Raw genomic sequence first — 22,831 nt, forward strand, 5'->3', positions numbered from 1 at the left:
AGTACAGTAGGTTGGAGATTTCAGCTACAAGCACGTCCAGCACCACTTCTAACCATGACCAACTTTTAGGTGCATGCATTCTCCTAAAGCATGTAGGACAGAATCCAGTGGTTGGTCCATCATAATGTATGTTTAGATTCCAGTGTAGAGTTGCCATTTTCACAGCACATGTGCAAGTTGTGAGCTTTGATCAGCTTTTCACAGTTCCAAAGAAGATTAATACAAGCTTTGGAAGTTCTGGCATTAAAACACACACGCATTCAATGAGAACAGTCTCTTTGGCTGCAGTAGTTTTTAATTTGCTTGTGATTATATGAGACGAACGAGGCGTGCAGTGGGAGCAGGCCTCAAATCAGACATCCAAATGTGCTTGGATGACTGATTGTTAGAAACGACTGCCTGCTTTCTCATTATGGAGGTTTTGAAATGCTTTGTGTACTTGAATAACAAACAGTAGTTTGTTTTCATCCTGAGAGAACTTCCAACCGCTTTGCCCTCGTTTGAAAAGTAAGCAGCCTACATTAAAGAGACCTTTCATTGCTTTTCAACCTTTTTATCCGATCAGTAACATTTTATTGAGCAGATTTTGGAGTTTAATGGGAAGTTTGCTAGAATCTTTTGGGACAAGTGGCACAAGTGTTGACCATTCACTGCTTGACTCATTCCACTTCTGGTCTGTTATTCATTTATGTAACAGAATGTGGAAGGCCAAAATATTCTCCAAAGTTCTCACTGAATTGATAGAAAACACCATGATTTCTTTTTCTAGATATTTTTTTGGCCTTTATTACATAGATAAAGACAGACAGGACATGTAGGGTGGGTATTACATGGAGACAATCTGGCCAGGAGTCACACTCACCTGGTAAGGGCATTTTTCACCAATCGGTTGCACCAAAACAGCATGATGTGTGTAAAAGTAAAGCTTCTTACAAACCCCATGAATGCCATTGTGCTTGAAAACCCAGTCGTAAAATGTCAAAGTCACGTTGATGTATGAGGTTAGAAAAAGCAGTCAGTAGGCCAAAAAGTTGGCAAATTGGTTCTCTGGTGTAGAAGAAAAACAAAAATGTGTAAAATGACCACATGCTGTGTTTTTCTTATATCTCTCAGGTAATCAGATATGTTGAATTTGAGGTATGGACGCTTTCCATGCACGAGAAGTGTGTCCAAGATGGTCTCTAAGAATGGTATGTGAAGAGTAGAGTAACAGACTGCGACCAATTGAATCCAGGCGCCTATTCCCAGTACGTATTGACGGCGTGATGGACGTCCACCGACAAATGAGAGAAACATTTGGCTGTTTTCTCCCCCAACCCCCCGTCACCACTTAGACAAGTAAGGTAAAAACACTGTTTTTGTATAAAGGAATGTAATACCGAGAACAATCGCAGGGCTTTGAAGTATGCGGAGAAGAAAAATGTGGGGTACAAGAATGACAAGTACAATCATTTATAACATAGACATATGGAACCAATTGGACCTGCTTTAACCTACTGTTCTCTGTGTGTTTTTTTTCTGGTCAAAAACAGAGGAGAAGAAGTGTTTGCGTCAAGTGTTATGCAAGTCAGCTCTGGCTGTTTTATGCCCTTTTTGTCAGATTTTCCGAAAGCCTGATTCACAGCTCCGAGAGGTGCAGCTGAATTTATTCTTCTTCATAACTGGCGTCTGGGTAAAGCAGCTGCCAGAGATTGTTTTCACATTTTTCCACACATAATTTCTCCTGCTCTTTAGATTTTTTCCACGAGCAGCCTCCCAAACCTCAGGTTCAGGTTTTTGCTCGCAAACACTTGCGTGGAGGACGATCACCGGGATGCAAAAGAAGAAGTGGTTGTCTTGTAGAGGTGATAATTGGACAGAATAAGGCAAAGAGTGTTTTATTTTAGCACTTTTGTGGTTCAGTGTTTGTGCTCCGTGTTGCACCTGCTCTGGGTTAGTAGACAGCAGTTTTTGGATGATGCTCCAACAGACATTCATATTGATGACATCTTCAATTTATGTGACGCCCTGACTCCAGTTTTTTGAAGAAGCCTCCCATCCTCCCCCCCTCCTCTCCTTTCCCTCCCCTTTTCCCTCTGTGTCTCTCCATCTACCCCTCTCTCTCCTCCCCCTCTCTCCTTCTTTCTCTCTGTGTTTTTCTCCAGAGACTTCCAGTTTTTGAACACCACACTGTTCTTACCTACTGGCCCTCCATCCCACACGCACGAGAAGCGAGAAGCACAGGTAAGCTTCAGTTTGAATGCATGGATTTGTGATTTCCTGTTTGATTATTCCTACTTTATTTCTTCTTTCCGGATGGGCTTAGCAATTGTCCCTACTGCTGGGCTTTTGGGCATGGGCTGGTGCTGCAGCAGAGAAAGCAAAAAATACCTGTGCATGGAACAAAAGAAGAGTGGTAGAAGTTTAGTGGTTTCAAGCATTGATCTGACATGTTTATATGGATCTGCAGTACATTTTTATGGCTGTTTCACAGATTTTGGTGACTTTAGACTTTGGAAAGTAATCTCTTGCTCTTGGATGCAGTATCAGTCTACATTTTTCATGAGTCTGGAATTAATCATTGTGGCTTTGCAATGCCTGCAGACCTGATTCTGTACAGCCTACTGCTACTGCTACTAGGTTAGGTTTCAGATGCAGTTGTATGTGTTTAACTCATTGTTTATAAAGCTACAAGGATTTTTTAAAAATCACTTTTTAAATGTGTCATGCATGAAACATATCTTGGAAAAAGTTCATGCATGCATTTATTTTTGCATTGTGTTATTGCATCAATGTCCTTTTTACCTGAACTCTATCGAACAGTTTGGTTCAAGCTGCAGCTGCATTGATATTACAAACACAAATAAGTGAATCGAGAAACATAAGACTCATTGGTCTCCAGTTGTTGACATGAACTCTTGGCTGGTTATGTAATACACGGGGGAGTGGGTGTGGCAGTAGGCCATTGTGTGTGTGTTGGTTGGTAAGTTTAACATCACAGTTTCTTTTATTTCTCTACAGATTTTAATCAATAAATGCTTGATTTCACTGAACATGAGCCACAACTGATAAGCAAATCTTTTCTACCAGAGTTTATTTTTGGTTGCTCTTAACTAATTTCACCTTTATAATCTTACTCTCTGCTTCCCCTTCCCTTCTGTCTCTTGGATCCACAGAAGCCATGTTTCCTCTCCGTGTACCGATCTTGGCTGTACTGGTCAGCCTGGCCCTGTGCCAGGAGTATGATTACGACCCTGGTTCAGTGCTGGGGCCATCAGGGCCCAACTGTGATCGTGAATGTGAGTGCCCGATCAATTTCCCCAGCGCCATGTATTGTGACAGTCGCAAGCTCAAGTTTGTGCCCGTAGTCCCAACAGGGATCAAGTACCTGTATCTCCAGAACAACCTAATTGAAGAGATCAAGGCAGGAGTGTTTGATAATGTAACTTCTGAACTGCGCTGGCTGGTACTTGACAACAACCAGATCACCAGTGCCAAGGTAGCGAAAGGCACAATTGACAAACTCACAGCCCTGGAGAAGCTCTTGTTCAGTTTCAACAACCTTACAGAGCCAATCATCCCTCCATCAAAGTCCCTCGAAGAGCTGAAGATGACGAACAACAAGCTGACCAAGTTCCCCTCAGGACTCCTGAACGACAAGGAGAATTTGACCTCCATCAACATTCAGTTCAATGAACTGACCTCTGATGCCATCTCAGGGGCTTTCAAAGGGCCAAAGAAGCTGCTGTCTCTCGATGTGAGCCACAATAAGCTGAAGAAGTTGCCCGCCGGTATCCCCAGTTCACTGGAAATCCTCTATGCTGACTACAACAACATTGACAGTGTTGGAGCAGGATACCTGAACAAGCTTCCCAACCTACAGTACCTGAGAATCTCCCACAACAAGCTGGTGGACACTGGAATCCCTGCAGGAGTGTTCAATGTGACATCACTGGTGGAGCTGGACCTCTCTTTCAATAAACTGCAGTCCATCCCTGAGATCAATGAGCAGCTGGAGCAATTCTACCTGCAGGCCAACGAGATCAACAGTGAGTGGCAATCTTTATTTCATTTTGAAATGTCCTATTTGACTGCTTTCCTAAATGTGTCCTTTGGAGCTCTTCTATATTCAAAAATGCATGAAAGTAAGATTGTCTTTGCTTTCATTCATGTGACATAAGGTTATGCAAGTTAAGAGAGAGATGTTGATCAAATCATCCAGATGTGACTGGGTAGCAGGAAAGTGGGCGTGGCTTTGCAAATATGCAACATGATCCTCTAGAAGTCTAATTAGCAACATGGAGTTTCATACTACAGGACTGTGGGCTTCCACCCTCACGTCTTTCATCCACATTGTTAGATGAGTAGGAGGGGAACGAGGATAAATAAAGGAAATTGTACTTCACCCACATTCGTTGAAAATGTAAACAACTGAAATCTAAAACTCACCTCCTACTAAGGTCCACACTGGCTCAAGTGTGGTTTTATGTGATGGGCAGGGTGTTCCTTTTTTCTTGTGCATCTTTTAAGTCTACCCAACAGTCAACTGACTTTAATTTGCAGGAACATTGCTGCACTTCATCACCACAGACTGCTAACCACATAAACGTAAAGAATGCAAAATAGTAACCTACTCGTAAAAAAAATTGCTCATTAGCACTACTAGTGGTCAAAAAGCTCCACAGGGTACCTTTAAATCTCAGCACAAGGGGTTTAGAAGTTATATAATGTATTTTGGAAGTGTTTTGTTGTCTGCCAACTGCCATTGTGTTTTTTTAATCATCCGTAGAGTTTGACCTGGCAAGTTTCTGCAAGTTCATCGGACCCCTCAACTATTCACGCCTGAAGCATCTGCGTCTGGATGCCAACAACATCACGCACAGCAGCATGCCCCCTGATTCATCCAACTGCCTGCGCCAGGCTTCGGACATCATGTTTGAATAAGGACCTCCTTCAGTTCTATGGCCTCTCTATGACCCACCTCTCTATGACTAAGCTCAGCCGAAAGCCTTCTGGATTTAAAAGTCGTAATATCATGCCTTTCATAATACTGATATGTCCTTGCACTTCTCACATAAATGTTATTATCATGTTGATCAGTTAAGTGTGGCTTGAGCAAGTATAAAGCTGGGCAAATTTGGGATGCAATAGAAGGCATGACAAACTATCAACTATATTGCCAAGTTTTTCCTAACATAACTTCCAAAATATGACATCAGATGATTAAATTCATCCATTTCGCATTTAAAATATTTGGTTCTTAATATTTGGAGGTATAAATGAAGTGTAATTGTTAAAGAAGCCTAATAATCAAGAGTACTATGAATAAAAATGTATTCATATGCTTCGATTAAGACACACACTTTAAACATTCCAAACTTCCATTTGAGTGTCTTGAATAGACATAGTGGAGTAAACAATAACCAAGGTTCTCCAATGTCTTAATTCAGTTGTAGTGTCATTTTATTGTCTTGTCTTGTATGTTGCAGTGTCTAGCATGTATAATATAATCAGGGTACAATTATTAATCCATTGCTGTGCAAAGGACCAGCATTTAAGGACTACGTACTCAGATTTCAGTGTGTAATGTAAGACATTATCATCAAATGTAAAATAGCAGTTACATAGCAGACACATTTTCAACACATTAAATAAATCAGAGTGGTTTTAGTGTTTTGAACTCACGTCTGCAGTTGTCAGCCTACTTCAAATTCAGTTGATGCATGACGTTACAATGATTGGCTACTTCAATAAATGAACAATAAATAACTTAGAATCACTCTTGTCTCCTCAGAAATAACTTTCCAGTTCTTCAATGCAGTAACTTTGAACCCAAAAGACATGGCTACTTTGGATTGGGATTACTTTCCCTGTTCAGTTAGACCATTGAGATGAAAAGACGATGTTTTCTAGAAATCGTGAGTCACATTGTTTCTATATGTTACCTATTTCCTAGCTGTCCGCTGTCATGCACAATGCTGATGTGTATACAACATTTCCATGACTTGCATGCGCCCAATGGTGCCATTCTTTGATAATAAACTACAGCTTGTTGCAGTTAAGGTTCTTTCATTGTTACGCTGTTGTTTACCATGAATGATAAATACTTCTTACCAGCATTACATCAACTTGGCGCCATTGTCATGTTGATTGAATGGTGTATCTATGTCATTTTGTGTGGGTAATTTTTCATTTCATCCTGACTTCTTTTGAGGCTTTTGATTCAGTAATTGATCTTGGATTTACTGTGAGAAAACCAAACACAGTTGAATAAACTATGTTTCCAACATATTTGTAGGACATCAGTTTTTAAGCTTGTATAATTCTTTTCTGGGGGTTATGAAAACATATTGATAAAACATGCAGAAAATCTTGTTAAAACAGCTTATTTAATAGGATTTGTGACTATTGGCTTAATAGTGGCTGGTAGATCCTTCATTCATGAGAAGACAGATTGCAATAAGAAACCATTAAGCTGGTGTGTTTACACCCTTAGGTACAACTTATAAAGCTTTTATAAAATACACAATTTTAAGTGATCGTCCAATAAATGAAGCAAGTGAAGCAATTAAAATGTGATCAAAAGGGTTTGATACGTCTTCAGCAGTAAAAAACAGTGATATCATCTGGCGAGCCCACAGCCATTTAAACCCATTTGAGGGCTATGCATGTACTCATAGAGCTAGTTACATCCATTAACTACTATTTTTCTGGTATAACTTTTTTTTTTGGCGAATCATTTCTCCATGGACACCCCCCATTCAATCACATACAACCAAGCAGCCCTAACAACCAGAAAATGTTTACACAGCAGTTGTAGCAGATTTTACATTATAATCGCTGAACAGTAGCTGAAGGGTGTATGATTTAGGTTTAGCTGTGGATTTAGGTGAAGCTCTTCTACAGACTCTTAAAGGCTGCAATGATGAAACCTACATTGAAGAGCTTTGGAAAAAACTGCTGAGCATAGCAAGAGCCAAACAGGTAGGAAACAAGAGGCTGGATGGACACAGTGTCATGTCTCAACTAGGTGTGTGTCCCGAGCATACCTGTCTTACATGTACTACCCCTACGTACCTTACCATGTTGTTATCTTATAAGCGTTATCACAGTTGAAAAAGCATACTTCTAGCAACTATTCCAGATTTTAAATCAACCAAGGGTATATAAAAAAGCTTATTATACATTATATGAGTTCTCATGTACTTCTTAATAACAGCCTTGAGTGCAAATGCAAATGATAAGAGTGAGTAACCAAAACAATGACTATTTGGCCTACAATAAAATTGCCTTTTACAAGACACTGTGACGCCTGGATGTGAGTAATGGTCTCAGTCTGTCAACCACTATAAAAACTGCCATGTATGGTAAATTAACTTTAAAAGCATCAGGGACATTACACACCCTTGTCTACACCCCTAAAGTGACAAACTGTGCCCGAGTTATATGTGAAATCAAAAATAACCCTGTAACATATTTCCTGTCTCCAGACATTGATGTCCCTATACAATTCAGCTCCTATTTATGTTTGTAAAGAAATCTGTTTTGTCCTGGTAAGGCAACAGTATGGCATAGTAGGAACCGTCTCCACTTTAAAGAGCCACAAAGTCTGAGTTGGGACACCGGAGGAGCTGTCGAGACCAACACAGGACATCAACCCATGTGGAAGCATTATTTTTTAGACTTAAGTGTGGTTTTAATTTGCTGTTTGGTTAGGTTTTGGAAAACATCATGGTTTGACTTAAAATATGTCCCTGTCACAACATGGTTGAAGCTTCTTCTCCATTTTTTGGGTTATCAGGGTGACAAGTCCCGCCCCGTCTGGGTTGACTGAAAATGACTGATATCTGGCAAGCAATACAACAAATGGCAAAACTATGTTGAATAGAAATAAATTTGTGATATGTAACAAACAACAATAATCTGGAGAAAATACATCTCCCTCAAAAACATTCTGGAGATTGCAGTCTATTTGTATGGGAACCTAATTTTTGGGAGACAGTGCTTTATATAGATAATCGTGTCCCTATGTTTTATCAGACTTTACTTAAGCATTACATTAAGAAGTGCTTAAGTCCGAAATCATGAAGTATGCTGTGTTTTTTTATGGGTGTTTGAGTGGAAAGACCCCACCTCCATCTCTTGCCTGAATCTTTGAGGCCATTTTGTTTGGCAAGATATACAAATGCAAAAGATGGATAGAAGATCCCTTTATTTATTCTCCACGGCCTGTTTCAGATGTACTATTTACTTTCATAGCTAAACTGTTGTCAAAGCACTCTGCATTGTGGTCCTCATCTATATCTTGTTTTCCCTTTGTGCATCTCAACTCACGACCATCATCTACTTTTCAAAGTAGCAGTGCGGTCAAACAGAACCTGCTGGTCCTGGGGGTATGCAGGGGTATGCAGGGATTTGCTTAATACCACAGCAAACATAGAAGGTATTTTCGGTGTAAATCTACCCTTCCAACCGTCTTGGATGGAAACTACAAATGGCCCATTTGAAAAAGACTCCCTGTAGAGCTTCAAAACAAACCGTGAATGCCTCCCTAAGAACAGACGTGTCAGTCTTGCTGCACTGTTCCCAGTAGGGTAAATTTAAGTTAATTTGGGTTCATTGTGTAATTATTATCATTAGGAAAGTATTGATTACATTATTCTCTCCACGGTTATAAAAATAAAGAGAGACAGAAATTCTAGAGAGTGCTGTTCAGGTTGGTTGAGGTGCTTCCAGTCGGGTAGTGATTGAAGAAGCATGAAAAGTGTAACGGTGTGGCAGAGGGAAAGGAATCCATAAAACCAACTCTTTCCATTTCAGAATGCAAAATAAATCTTTGGCTTCAATAACCTTTTTATTCATTAGTACATGAGTCTTGCTTGTGGAGTGGAGAAAACACTACTGTCCTGGATTTTGTTACTAGCCTGCATCTGTGTTTTGTATCAAATGCATCATTTAATTACTTCACCTTTGGAAATCCTCTCACTGTCAGGTTCAACTGTAGCCCAAAGAAGCTGCTTATGCTGTCATCTCACGTTGTGCCATGTACTCGTGGTGGCCTCTTCCCTGCACCAAACTGTGTCTACATCACCACAAAAACAGTCTGGACAGTGTTGGAGCCTAAAATGTCTGCTTTTCATTATCTGTTCGTGTTTTCCAAAAGAATTACTATTGTCCATAAAGTTTTGGAAGCCACAGCACAGTAGAAGTCCCAAAATGCACAACATATGATTTTATCCAGGAAAATTTACTACTGGATGGATTACTAAGACTGTTTTTCTGCAGACATTCATGGTTCCCAGATGATTACTCATAATGACTTTGGTGATCCCTCAACCTTTCCTGTTTGTGTTTTACTGAAAATTGTCAACAGCTACTGGATGCATTGCCTTCAAATGTGGCACCGACCTCTATGGTACCCAGAGAATGAAGTGTAAAGACTATAAAATTACCTTGTTTTTCATTTAAGGCCACCAGAAAATCAAGATTCTCACTTATACAGTGAAATATCTACTACTACATTTGGTACAGACATTCATGAGTCCCAGAGGATGAATCCTAAACACTTTGGCAATGCCCTAATTTTTTAACACCATGTGGTGATGTTTTATGTTTCAAGTTAATTTTTGATGACTATCTGATGGTTTGCCATCTATATTTAGTAGAGACATTCATGTCCTCATCTCTTGCCCAGTGGCAGCCAGAATAGGATCCAGCCCTCCAGGTTCCTCTATAAGTTAAAGCATGTATAACAAATAGATAGATGGATAGATGGACATTCATGTTCCCTCATCACACACCATACACAGTATACACATACATCATATATACCAGTCACAAATAGTCATTCATTGTTTGCTGCTGCTGAGTCAAGACATGAATAGCACCTCTGCTTTAAATGGTCAAGTGAATCTTTGTGCATATCCAGTAGATCTTCTGAACATGACTATATACGATTAGTAAAATGGTTATCAATATAGATGCTAAATATGAGAGTTATCATACTGAGCATGTTAGGGTTGAGGTTAGCTTTAAGGTCAAAGCATTGTTGTGCAATAAGTGGAACTTCCTGGAGTGCTTACCTTGGCTGTAGAGATCTTCAAATGACTAAATGATTTACAATAATGCATCTTCAAATGTTTCAGAATTCTCATCTCTTCATGCTAGTATATGGTAACGGACAACAAAATAGCTACAGATATAATCCAGCCATCATCTATACACAGCTTAATCCTCACGAGGGTTGAGGGAGGCTGGAGTCTATCCCAGCTGACTTAGGGTGAAGGCAGGGGACACCCTGGACAGGTCACCAGTCTATCACAGGGCTACATATAGAGACAGACAACCAAGCACACTCACATTCACACCTACGGACAATTTAGAATCACCAATTAACCTCAACATGTTTTTGGACTGTGTGGGAGGAAGCCGGAGAACCCGGAGAGAACCCACGCTGCACGGGGAGAACATACAAACTCATAACACATTGTGAATAATATGTTAGGAGCCATTTCATAGACATTGTTTTTGGGCATGTACTTGGTACCCACCTGTCACTACTTTTAACACTATCAATAGCAAAAGCTAAGCTGCAAAGCAGAACACTAACTGTGACAACGGCACTAATCCTGGCTGATATCTGCCATATGTGCTAGAACCACTCGTTTCTTCTTAGAGTATTCGTTTCTTACAGTTTCCTATTAGATCAGACACTATTTAAAGACAGTAGGTTAGCTGATTATACGTGGCGTTTGTAGTTATTATGTAAATTGATTCCAGATGTCCCATTTGATTCCTGCTAGGTGTTGGAAATTAGATGCAGCTGTAAAAGTCTGTTAGACTGAAAATTTGACCCACTTTTGAAAACGAAAGTCAGTAGTTCTGTCTGTCATTAGATGCTGCAAAGAAACCACTTCCCTCTGCTATCCAACACTGGAATCATTTAAAGGCCTGTTTTAACTGTTATTGCTCAAGTAAACCTGATACAAGTCAGGAGGTAAAAGAATTAGCCGCCTGCTCACTGCCACCACCGTTACAACCCGTAACATGTTTGCTTTAGCAGCTTTTTTCACATTTCACATGTTTTTATATAGTCATTTGTACCGAGTCCAAATCTAGGACAATTTCCTCCTCTTCCTCCTGTGTCGCCCTTATTTAAATCCTGAGTAGAGCTCCTGCTGCCTGTGTCTAGACAATAAAGTCCTTTATAAAGCCTTAAGCCTCACATCTTCCCGCTTGAGACGGTAAGTGAAAGTATAATCAGCTGTTGCAGCCTGGCAGCCCAACTCCCAAGATCTGATCCGTCAGTCCAGACCGTCTCCAGCTGTTCTCTTTATTTCTTTAGTTTTTTCTTTATCTAATATTCTGTCTCCGTCCATCATCACTCTGATTTGATTTCTAACGTTTTCACTATATGATGCTTTGTAGTTGTAACTGTAGACATTTCTTTTCTTTCTATTACTTGAAGCTTCCCCCAATCTGTTGCTATTAATGTCTCCTCATCTCTTCCTTGTTGACCCCAGAGTGGCACAAACAAGAAGAGTCAGGGGATCACCAAAGTCATCACGGTCCATCAACTTGAAACCACGAATATCATTACCAAAAATTTCTTGGCAACCAGTCCAATAGACTGAAAAGGCAAGGAGCAGAAATGTGCATACCTGCAGATCAGTTTAGGACTTTGTCTTCCTGTTTCGATTTGGATGACGTTTGGTAAATGTGTCAAATTGCTTGTAGTTGCAAAAAGAACAAAAAAGTTGTCTGTTACACTCTATTATCTGTCTGTTAAATTACCGTTTTCCCAATCTTTTATGTCCAAATAAGTTGTTAACTTTAATTGTGTTCTGAATCTCCTGCTCTACCACAGTAGAAAGCTTTGTTTTGCGAAGCCGTTTCTGGCAAAAATTCTCCACAGTAACGTCACCGTGTAATATATTCTCACTGAAAGGCATGATGGGAAGAAACTACAAAAGTGAGACTTGGGTTGTAAAAAGGGGGGAATTTTCCTGTAAAAAGTTGGGTGTGAATGTGTGACTGAAAGCCCCTCCAAGCCCCTCTCTAACTTCACCTGACAGCCTAGTAAACACACCCAAAGGCCTGTGAACTGAAAGGAGCCATAAACAGGTCATGGACCCATCCCCCCAGACTGATGGGGGAAGAGGAAACCCACCACTATGGACCAAATGGTTAAGATGGGTGGGGTGACAGCAGTTTAACCCCTCGACGGCACACTGGTGACTTCTGCAATAACAACAACACAAAAAAAAAGGGGAGACAAAACGAAAGAGGCGGAAAAAAAACTGCTGGGCTGGCAGTAAAGCAGGCAACACAAACTCTGAAAGGACATCCCAACTCACACACAATCGTCCTCCCACCAACAACACATGCTCCATCCTCTCATTGTAACCGGTGTCCAAGGTGCAGCCTTGGGGGAATCAAACCAACAACAATAAGTGTGACCAGGGCTTGGCTGACCACTTCAAAGCCACTGTGGACAGAGCTAATCACTGGAGGAGCAGAAGAACCAAACCTCACCTGGCTGCATGCAGACCACTCACAGCATCTGGAGAAGCAGGTAAAGATTATTTTGTCTTTCTTTTTGTAATAAATCTCGTTGTCTGAGAGAGGAGGAGTGAAAGGCTTGGGCCAAGGTGCAGAGCATTTTTCAGATGTTTTTTTGGATTGATCTTTACCTTTGATGTGGTTTCAATCTGCCTGCCTTTGTTTCAAAACTCACAGGTAATACGTTTATGTGGTAAAGTAGCCTTGCTAATGAAGTTATAAATGTCTGATTTTTCATTCCCTGATGAGGATTAAGATGGATGGACACATCTGTAATCAATTTACAATCATTTGACAAACATTTCACCACTGGAAATGAACAAACTTAGAGAAAAACAACTGTGGAAGGGTTTCTTTCTCTCTTTTTTTTTTTTGGTGAAGTTTCCAAACAGCACACGTCTTGGAAAGTTACTTTTTCTTCCAAACCTGTTTTTTCCACATAATAATTACGCATAAACACGGTTACTTTCTCGGTTCTGGATGCAGCCAGTCATGCTAACTCTTCCAAATGTTTCAAAGTCATGAAGTGGATTTTAGCAAAGCCATCAATTGGAAACAATCCCACTAAAGCCATACACTGCAAATAAAAACCCGTTGTATAATTAACATAGCTGGCTCAGGCACCAAAGCCCCTGGCAGGAAATTAGCATTATCATATTCCTCTGCATGTGTTTCTCCTCAGCCTGTCAGGCAGATTGTACCCAACATTTGTTTTCAGTAAATATATATTCCATTTTGCAGAGATCTGTGAAGGCCTGACTCACCGTTTTCGGCAGCCTGGATTTTTAATTGCAAATCTTACACACATTATTGCTCATCATTGTGTTGGAACAAGGATGGAAGGACGCCCCATCTGTTGCGTGTGTGTGCAAGTAAATAACGATTTTTGCCAAACCACAGCCAGTTTTAGTCAAATCACTTTTTAAAAAGAGATGTGAATTAGCACACTCTTCACACATCATTGTACTTTTAAATTAAAAGCATGTTTCTGACACCTTGAAGTGCTTGGTAACCCTCACTTTTTCGTAGCCTGTAAAAAGACACATGTGTCTACCCGACGCCAAATCTTTATCAGATGGACAATGTGACTGATTCATGATCTCATTCTCAAATTGCTCATAAGGCTGCTGATTGGTCATAGTAGAAGAAAGGCCAAGTGAAAGCACATTTTCAGTGTTGAAGGCACATACTGGTTGCATAGCAGCTGTAAGGTGTCTGCAACCTCCACAGACGGTCGAGAAACTGCATCCTCCTTAGAGACAGGACGTTGTTGTTTACAAGCTTAAAAAGTCATTAGATGTGTTTTACTTCAACAGAACGATTAGGCATATCTGTAAATAACTACAGGTGGCTGGCAAGCAAGAGGAGTAGTTTGAGGCTAACCTGAACAGCCAAGATTAGTAGGCCAACAAAGTAACTGTGAACACAAAAAACGTGTGTCCATTCATCTAAGTGGTTGTCTGACAGATAATTCCTCTAAAAGTCCATAGGACCAAAGTCTGGATGTTTAATTGAATATCCAAGATTACAAACATGTGTAAGGAATGATCACTGCACACAAATGCACGTTGGCAAACACCGGAGGAGCTCTAATGAGCTTGCACAGCTGATCATGGATAAATGTTGCTCCTATCCTCACAAGTGAGCAGGGATAATCCTGTTGCATTCAAGCCTTTGCCGTCATCACCGGAAATTAGCCCAATCTCATGCTCGCATGTTGAAAGGTCACTGGTCCTGAGGCTACCTAGCTGGTGCAAAAACAATTTGCGTGGCCAACCTTCAGGTGAAATCCCCTCAGCTTAAAGCAGTGTCCTCCCACCAATTACAACATAACCTCTCATGTCTGCAGATAATGTTTTGTACTTAAGTACAGTGCGTCATCTTTGTGCCGTCCCTCCTAACAATGTAAACTGAGATTAAAATCCTTACAAATTAAACAGAATACAGAATCAATTACACAGAATTCCAGAGGACTACTTAGAAAATGCCCTCTACAGTCTTTCTATGCTGTTTTTGTAGCACCTTATAGTGTGGTGATGCTAATTTTTTGGTCAGTTACAGATGATGAAGTGTTTTGGAGTAAACTGAAGTTACTGTTATATTCATAGATTACTGCATCGTGCCTTGTACTGGTGGGAAAAATTAACTTCAACTGTGCTGAACTGATTTATTAGCTACACTCCCTCATTAAAATAAACTTCTTTTAGTGATCTTGTGCTTACTGTCTTGATACAATGACCTGACGTCCTCTTGCTGGATCTAACTTAAACTCCATTAAGTATATTTGTGTATTTGAACACAATCATGTGTTCATCACAGGAATACTGAGCGTTTTTTGTCTGCTTTGTGTTAATCCGGGATTCCCTGTTGGTGCAAACACTATAAGACTTTGTGATTTCCACTTAGCAGACTAATTAATCCTGATTGCAACGTGGACGCAGGAGCAAAAATTAGCACACAGGTTGGCAAAGGTTGACTCGACGGGATTTGTGAGTAAGGCTCAAAAGAGATTGTGCCCCCAAAGGAGGAACAGTTGTACATGTAGGAGTCAGCAAACAAAGGACAGGTAGATTTGCATTACCCTGTTTGTAAGTGGGCCATGTCACAAGTACTGAAAAGGCTTAGCACACTATACGCCTCCTTAGGATTACGGCCTTTGATCTTGGAAGAATCTGATTGGCCAGGAGAAGCTTTGGTGTCATCCTGAGTGACAAGCTGGCATGCGTTGAATGAAAACGCTAGTGGTACAAATACCGGGAAGTGAGGAGTACGTCCTCATCATTTGGGACAAGGCTTGGTAGCTTGCAGAGGAAGGACACCACAAAAGGAAACTTACACAGCTGCAGGTAAGATGGATTGCTGAAAGGCAAAGGCATCAATGCATTTGAATGACAGAGTTGGAAGGTATTTGTCTTGCAGCTTTAGTGTTTTAGCTTTATGGACCACCTTTCTACCATTTGCGCCGCATCTTGTGCTCCGAAGGTGGGTCACACGGCATTGACCTCTGTACAGTGAGAAACCAGGGGCACATCTCTGCAAAGGAGTGATTCGACCTTGTCTTTGATGTGCGCCCATCTTTGGGAAAGCATGTCCTACCCGAAATGAGTTCCAGACAAACATGGAGTGCATCAAGAATTTAAACAAGCACCAGATGGCAGCTGAGAGGAATCAAGTAGAGGCTTAGGAGATGGGTGGATAGAAAATGGCAGAGTTGACTTTGGATTTTGTTCATTTCTCCTCTGTTTTGTTTTTGTAATTCTCTGTTACATAGCTTCCTTTGTGTTGCACCTTTTGCATCCATCTCTGGCTTTTTTGCTTTAACTCTGTTAGTGGTTAGGATGATGCCATTTGCCCTTTCCCTGAACTGTCAAACTCAGTCCTCGTGAACATGTGCAATGTTAAGCTGAAATGTGTATTCTGCATATGTGATTATTTGCATGCATCATTGAATCGGCTGTACAAACCAAATCAAGTGGACTTAGATTCGTGGTGGGTTTAGCTATATATGTCACAATCACAGCCCGGTGATCGTGTGCATGCCAAGTCTGCAAGTCTGAGCTTTACGGTTGTACTAATGCAATTAAAGTTGACCTGGCTCTACATCCTGTCTTTGAGCTTTACCCGTCATTGGCAGGCAAAGCAGCGATCCCGGGAAGAGCAGGCTGCCTTGTTCTGTTGGCAGCTGGCCATTCAAAATGAGTGATAATGACATTAGTGGTAGAGTACGTGACGCACACCGATGGTGGTTAATTTAGGACACAGTTTGCATTTAGTTTGTACTTAGTCAGCTAATTCTGTTGTATTTGATGCTGTGCCTGTGATCCACAATATTTTAAGGGACAGCATGAAAAACCTTACCAAGACTGTTGTTAATCTCAAAAATTCAAATCAGACTAGGTTTCTCATGTGCAAACAATTGTGTGGGTCATAATTTACAATGTGGATCTAATTCCTCACAGCTCTTAATGTTTTTTTTAAAACATTGCATTTTATCTGATCCTCTCTACACCCTGAGCCTCTTAAGACGTCCGGTCTCTGAACTATTCCGTCTGAACACTCGTGTGACATTGTGTAGCACATTACACAGCTGTGTTTGACTCTAATATTGTCGTTTTTTCTCCCTTTTCAATGCAGGTTGAGCAGTGAAATGGCACTTCTCCTGAAGCTTCTATGTGTCTTGTGCCTGGTTGGGCTTGTTCGCAGCCAGGACATGCCTTATGAGGAATATATGGCCCAGATTCAAGCCTGTCCTAAAGAATGTCGATGCCCCCCCAACTTCCCTCGTGCTGTCTACTGTGACAATAAAGGCCTGACGAGAGTTCCCAATATCCCTCCATTCACGTGGTACCTATATCTGCAGAACAATCTGATTGAGGCACTGTCTGCAGATGCCCTGCAGAATGCCACCCAGCTGCGATGGCTCAATCTCAACCGCAATAAAATCACCAGCGAGGGAGTGGCGGAAGGTGTCCTGAGCGCAATGACTCACCTGGTGCACCTCTACATGGATGACAACCTCTTGTCTTCGGTGCCATCTCCCCTGCCAGCCACCCTGGAGCATCTACGTCTGTCTCGCAATCGAATCTCCAAGATCCCCGCTGGGGTCTTCATTGGTCTGGACAAGCTGAACCTCCTGGACCTCCAGGGGAACAAGCTGATGGATGATGCTGTGACCGAAGTGAGCCTGAAGGGTCTGAACAGCCTGGTGCAGATCAATCTAGCCAAGAACCAGCTGAACAGCATGCCTCTGGGCCTACCACCCACCACCACCCAGCTGTTCCTCGATGGCAACAACATTGACAAGATCCCCGCTGGCTACTTTAAGGGTTTGCCCAGAGTGGCATTTCTGAGGCTCAACCACAACAAGCTTGGCAGTGGTGGGGTCCCCAAAAATGTGTTTAATGTCTCCAGCATTTTGGACTTGCAGCTGTCTCACAACCAGCTGACTGAGGTGCCTCTCATCCCCTCAGGCCTTGAACACCTTCACCTCGACCACAACAAGATCAAAAGTAAGTCGTCTGAACTGTAGATGCAAGAATGGGTCTTCCATACATCTCTACATACACCTGGCCTGTTTACGAGAGAGAATATAGATGTAACTAATTTTCTTTTCTAATTTCCAGGTGTGAGTGGCTCCAATGTCTGTCCTGTCTCTGTCGACGATGCCGACGAATCAGTCAACGAAAGTGCTCCCCGGTTGCGTTACCTCCGACTGGATGGCAACGAGATTAAGCCACCAATTCCCAGAGATGTCATCCTGTGCTTCCGTCTCCTTAGGTCTATTGTCATCTGAACAGAAACATCAACAGTACATTTTAGACTAATTCTAATATCCCGCAACTTGACTCGGATGTTGATCTGGTAAATGAGACCTGTGAAGCCATTCATATTTGCATGTTTGTGAAATATCTGACTGTAGTTGGCATCAACTTATTTTATTGTTGTGTCTTGGAAAACATCCTTTTGTTTGTTGGTGAAGATTGAAAAAGATCCAAAAGAAGCTACAAAGTTGTGGGAACTGATGGGTTAGAAGCTTTAATTGCGGCAATCCGTTGACCGCTAGTTGTGCCTTATGTGGGTGTAAACATCTGCATGTAGAATTCTGAACCAAAATGTATTACAATTTAGCATGACAGTATACGAATAGAAAGAAAATGTGTATTATGGCATGTGGAGAGCTTTGAGGACTCACTGTCATTATGCTACTTTGAGCAGGAGGCAAAGCTTCTGTATACGTAGACAAAATATCCACTTTAATTTTTTTTCTTTGACTGTTTTATATTTGACTTTATATTTGTCGGCTTGAAGCCAAATAAATGATCTTATGTTCTAGGTTTGTGGTTTTATTTACTTCAGAAAACTACTCTGTTCCACAGTTATGCATATTTACTGTAGGTAATTTATTTTTATTTAATATTGGGGAAAATCAGTAGAATCCTGTGAATATTCACGGCCAACATTTCTTAATATTTTGTATAAAAAGAAAGAAATAACTGTTAAAAATGCAAACATGCTTTGTAATTCTGTTCTTTTTTTTCTGACTGAACTGAGCAAGAGATTTCATTTAAATGGTCTTCAATTTGAATAAAACTTCTGAGAATCAACATGTGTCCTGGTGTAATGGTGTCACTGTTTGGTACAACTCCAGCACTTTGCATGACTCTGACCAAAATATTTCCTTCATATACAAAACATTGCGTTTGCTTTTTTTTTTTTTTTTTTTTTTTTTTAATTTGCCATATGAATTTAAATTAGCTATTAAAATGAAGATGTTTTCTACACAGTATTGTCCAGGATATGTTGTGTAATAACTTAGGTTAGAAAGTAAGCACACAGTTTGCCTCAGGAGCAGCTCAGTGACAATATGGAAACCACCTCTAACTATCCTAACGCTTCTGCAAACAAATCAATTAAAAGCTCAAATTAGCATGTACAGTCTTCAGTTCACTGTGACACTTTGCCTCCTGGACCAGTTGTTAATAAATCCGTCACAGTTATTCTTTAATGAACACTTTCCAGTTTCAAATTTGTGATTTACTAAATTGCGTTGCACCATTAAGATTCAAGAAATGTCTTAGTAGTACTTCACTAACGCTCTTGAAACTACAGCTTCTAATCAAGCACAATCAGCTAAACAAGCTGTAATGTAATGTAAAAGAAAATAGGGTGAAATACATTAACTGCCAATCTTTTGTACATGTGGATGAGTGGATGACCTTTTTCCATATTCATTCATGTAGAAATCTGTTTTACAGGTGACTGGGAAATATTAGATAAAGTTAAGCTAAGCAACAGAAAAGGTTTGTGGTCATTTTTTTCTCCTGTCACATTTTTGCTCCTGCATCCCTACAGAAACAGAGATAACTCAAGTATAACACTATTACAGTGTCATAAATCGTTAAAATTATCGTTATTGTTTTAATTCTTAGATTTTTAACTTGTTTCCATGCTTGTCTCCTATCTTCCTTGAGCATGCAGTTCAGCCTAGTTTACTCTAAAAGTCCATGATTTTTTGTCACATAACTGTTGGTAACAGCTCAGTCACTAAAAGATTCTTGGTTGCACTAAGGAGCATAGAATTATTTTGTTTTTTAATGAGTTTGGCTACTCAAATGATTCATTTTTAAACATAACTTGCCTTTCAAACCCACAAATGGGTGTTGGGGTTCAGAGACTCAAACATCATGTACAATATACACATAGTGTTTTGTAAGCTGTATCTAAAAGATGTGTAAACAGTATTATCTCTTGTGCGCCGTAGTCTGAAGGGGTCATTTATGAGCATGGTGAGATTATCTCTCAGCTGGAGAATTCAGTTAACAGTATGTTTCTGCTGGTGTCGAGTTTCCATCTCAGTGTAATGAATACTTCTACATAGGGGACCAACTCTAAAGGACTTTCCAGGTACTGCACAATGTCATGTATTGTATTCATCAATCATTGTGTCAAGATATGATATTTTGGGCAAGATTTCATTCAGTTCTTGGTCTTTTTATGATTGCTTGGCAGAAGAAAAGCTCTGAATATAAATCCCAGCTTATATGGCAGGTGCAGACTGATTTCTGGCTTTCCCTCCACGTCCACTCACTCATTAGAAGATCTAGAGTTACCGTGGGATGAGAGATGAGCAAGTTGAGACGAAATCGTGGCTTCCTCTGCGTGTGTCCGGATTTATTTTTTCTAACAATGGTCACTAAACCGACTCTCCACGAGTGTCCACAGCATCTCTTTGAACGCACATCTGCACAGGACTGAGCGAGAACCACTTGCTTTGGGTGTCTTAGGCTCTGAATCCAGATCAGATCATATTCCTTCCAGCCCGACTGCCACGCTCCTCCCTTGACTGAACTCAGATCTGTAGTTTGTATAGCAGACCATTGAGCAAGTGACGGTGCAAAGAGAAAGCTGCTTCAACCATAAGGGAGGGCAGAGGCCTTCCCTCCAAGCGGGGACTTCCTCTCAGCACCATGCTAACAGGGGCTCCTCACAGAGGTCCCATTGTGTACAAGGGCCCCGTGGATCCCCCCCAATACATGAAAGCAACACATGCCAGAGTTTCACCTCAGGAAAAGGCGGACAAATATTTCAGTCTGATTGAGCCATGCTCTTAGAAAAATAAAGGATACTCCTGTAAGGGATGAAAAAAAGGTATTTCACCACTGGGGGGGCCTTTGCTCGCTGCTTCTCTTTGTGTCTGATGAGTATGTGCGCGTAGCGTTGGAGAGGGTTGTGCATGCGGGTGTGCGGTGTGGGGTGGGTGCACTCTGAGTGACCAAAAGCAATCTGCTCTGGTCCAATCAGTCTCAGTGCCTACCTTCACACATAAGCGACAGGGGCACTCGGGTCTGCCAGAGCGCACAGACCTGCACATACACATACACACTTACACACTTGTCACATTCACGCACACACACCTTTCATACACTTCACCACACCCTCCCTCTTCAAGGCACCCTGCGCGACCTCTCACCATTGGCCAAGTCCCGGAACCCTCAGCATCTCCATCACGGCTGAAGGGACCATTCGGGAAAGCAGGAGACAGAGGTAAGCGTTTCTTGGTGCTATCTTCATGCTGACTGAGCGGCTCTTCTGGGTGCAGGGGATTAGGCAGGCACAGTGGCTCAACCAGCCCTTCCAAAAAAACACTGCCATGCACGGCTTGAATAGGAGCCGCTGCACTAATCAGTTGGCGGTGCAGCTGCTTTATTTTTCACTCCTTGGTTTGCTTTGGGAGTTTTGCAGGTGTCTGAAATGTGGATGTCTTTGCTGTGCATTTTTGTTTGGGATGCATTGGCTGGTAATTTTACAGGCTTCAAATGTAATTCGATGTGAGTGTCAGACAGATGTTTTTTGGATAAATGACAACATTGCTGACACTGACTTGTTTTGCTTTTTTTTTTTTTTACAACTTGTTTTGATCTAATGTCAAGTGAAGCAAGATGAGTTACACCCCTACAGATTTATCTGCTCTTAATCAGTTTCAGACACTGCAAATATCTTCTTCCAATTTCTGACACTGTCCCGAAAATTATATATGCTAAGCAATTTTTACATATGTACTCTCTGAAAGCATAATCATGTGCACAAATTATTGTTCTTACTGCCTAGCCACCTGCTTTGATGGATGTTTCAACCTCTTTTTTTTAACCATTATGTGGTACGAAAATACCAGATCGTTCTGCAACCTGCAGCACAGGGACATCATCATGTTTGCTTGTGGCTTTTGAGGGGAAAAGGTAGAATCACTGGATATCAGGAATGCCCAACGCGAAGCCAAGCATAACATAGAGGTAGTCTGGAGGCTACACTCATGCACAGTTTCCACACACTGTTCACTGTGATGGCCTGTATAAAAGCGCACCTCTGTCTGTAGTATAGTCCTTCTTTCAGTCTATCCATGCTGGATTTCATAGCCTTGTGACAGAAAGTCTATTTCAGTAGCAATGCCAACCAGTCAGTTCTCTCAACAGAGTGCACTAAGTTCACATTGGAGACAATGAAGAAGCTGATTTGCATAATGATTCTATCCCTCTCGCATCAACAATGTTAGATTCATATCTTAAATAACCTGAGAAGAGTTTTTTTTTTGTTTTCTATCTATCCTCATCCCAAAAATAGCAGTAGAGGTTTCTCAATTTTCTCTCCCTGAAAGATAGGTGTGTTGAGACAGAGTGTGCATCTGTGTGAGGATTGCGTCTTTCCAAGTGTGTGTGTGTGTGTGTAGGTGTGTAGGTGTGAGTGTGTGTGTGTTTGAGCACCGTCACTGCTGAATGAAGCTTTTCCTTGCAGCCGTAACTCGCTGCCATCCTGTCCACAAACCTCGGTGGAATTTGGAGTTTGAGTGCTGAGACAGGCAGCGACCGGGCCTCATAAAGGCCCTCTGTACAGGGCCAGGGGTCGAGTTAGTTTAGAAACTTGTCTCTCACTTTCTCCCCCTCTCTCTCTCTCTCTCTCTCTCGCTGTTGCTCTCTCTCCCACTCGGTCTTTTCCTCACTCTCTCCATCTAACCCTGAGGGCCAACATCTTGTCTACGTCTCACTCTCTCCCTCTCTCTCCTTTGCACTCTTCTTCCTCCCTTCCCTCGCTCTCCATTTCTCTGCCCTGGCCTAAAGGACTCTCTTTAAAGTCTTCTGCCATTTCTTTGGCTTGACATCTCAGGGCTGCTGCATTGTGGCTACACCTGCTATTAGTGCGCTTTGAAATTTTTTACTGTCGGTTGATTAAAATCTTCAGGCCTAAAGTCTGCGGTGCCAGCTGATTAAGCAGTAATTAACATATGCTAATCTTATTA

General features: G+C 41.3%; 2 protein-coding genes across 2 annotated transcripts; both read left to right on the forward strand.

Annotated features, from left to right (window-relative positions):
* Positions 1 to 1,913: 1,913 nt before the first annotated feature.
* lum (lumican) lies at positions 1,914 to 6,270 on the forward strand. The gene is made up of 4 exons (XM_008278873.1): positions 1,914 to 1,932; positions 2,145 to 2,223; positions 3,156 to 4,028; positions 4,769 to 6,270. Exons 3-4 carry the CDS (start codon positions 3,161 to 3,163, stop codon positions 4,921 to 4,923), a joined length of 1,023 nt encoding a protein of 340 aa, XP_008277095.1. The 5' UTR covers positions 1,914 to 1,932; positions 2,145 to 2,223; positions 3,156 to 3,160; the 3' UTR covers positions 4,924 to 6,270.
* Positions 6,271 to 12,337: 6,067 nt separating this feature from the next.
* kera (keratocan) lies at positions 12,338 to 18,644 on the forward strand. Its single transcript, XM_008278875.1, has 3 exons — positions 12,338 to 12,553; positions 16,675 to 17,549; positions 17,664 to 18,644. Exons 1-3 carry the CDS (start codon positions 12,522 to 12,524, stop codon positions 17,831 to 17,833), a joined length of 1,077 nt encoding a protein of 358 aa, XP_008277097.1. The 5' UTR covers positions 12,338 to 12,521; the 3' UTR covers positions 17,834 to 18,644.
* The last annotated feature ends 4,187 nt before the right edge of the window (positions 18,645 to 22,831 follow it).

This window comes from Stegastes partitus, unplaced genomic scaffold (genome assembly GCF_000690725.1).
Source record: "Stegastes partitus isolate 25-593 unplaced genomic scaffold, Stegastes_partitus-1.0.2 Scaffold136, whole genome shotgun sequence".
Classification (NCBI taxonomy): domain Eukaryota; kingdom Metazoa; phylum Chordata; class Actinopteri; family Pomacentridae; genus Stegastes; species Stegastes partitus.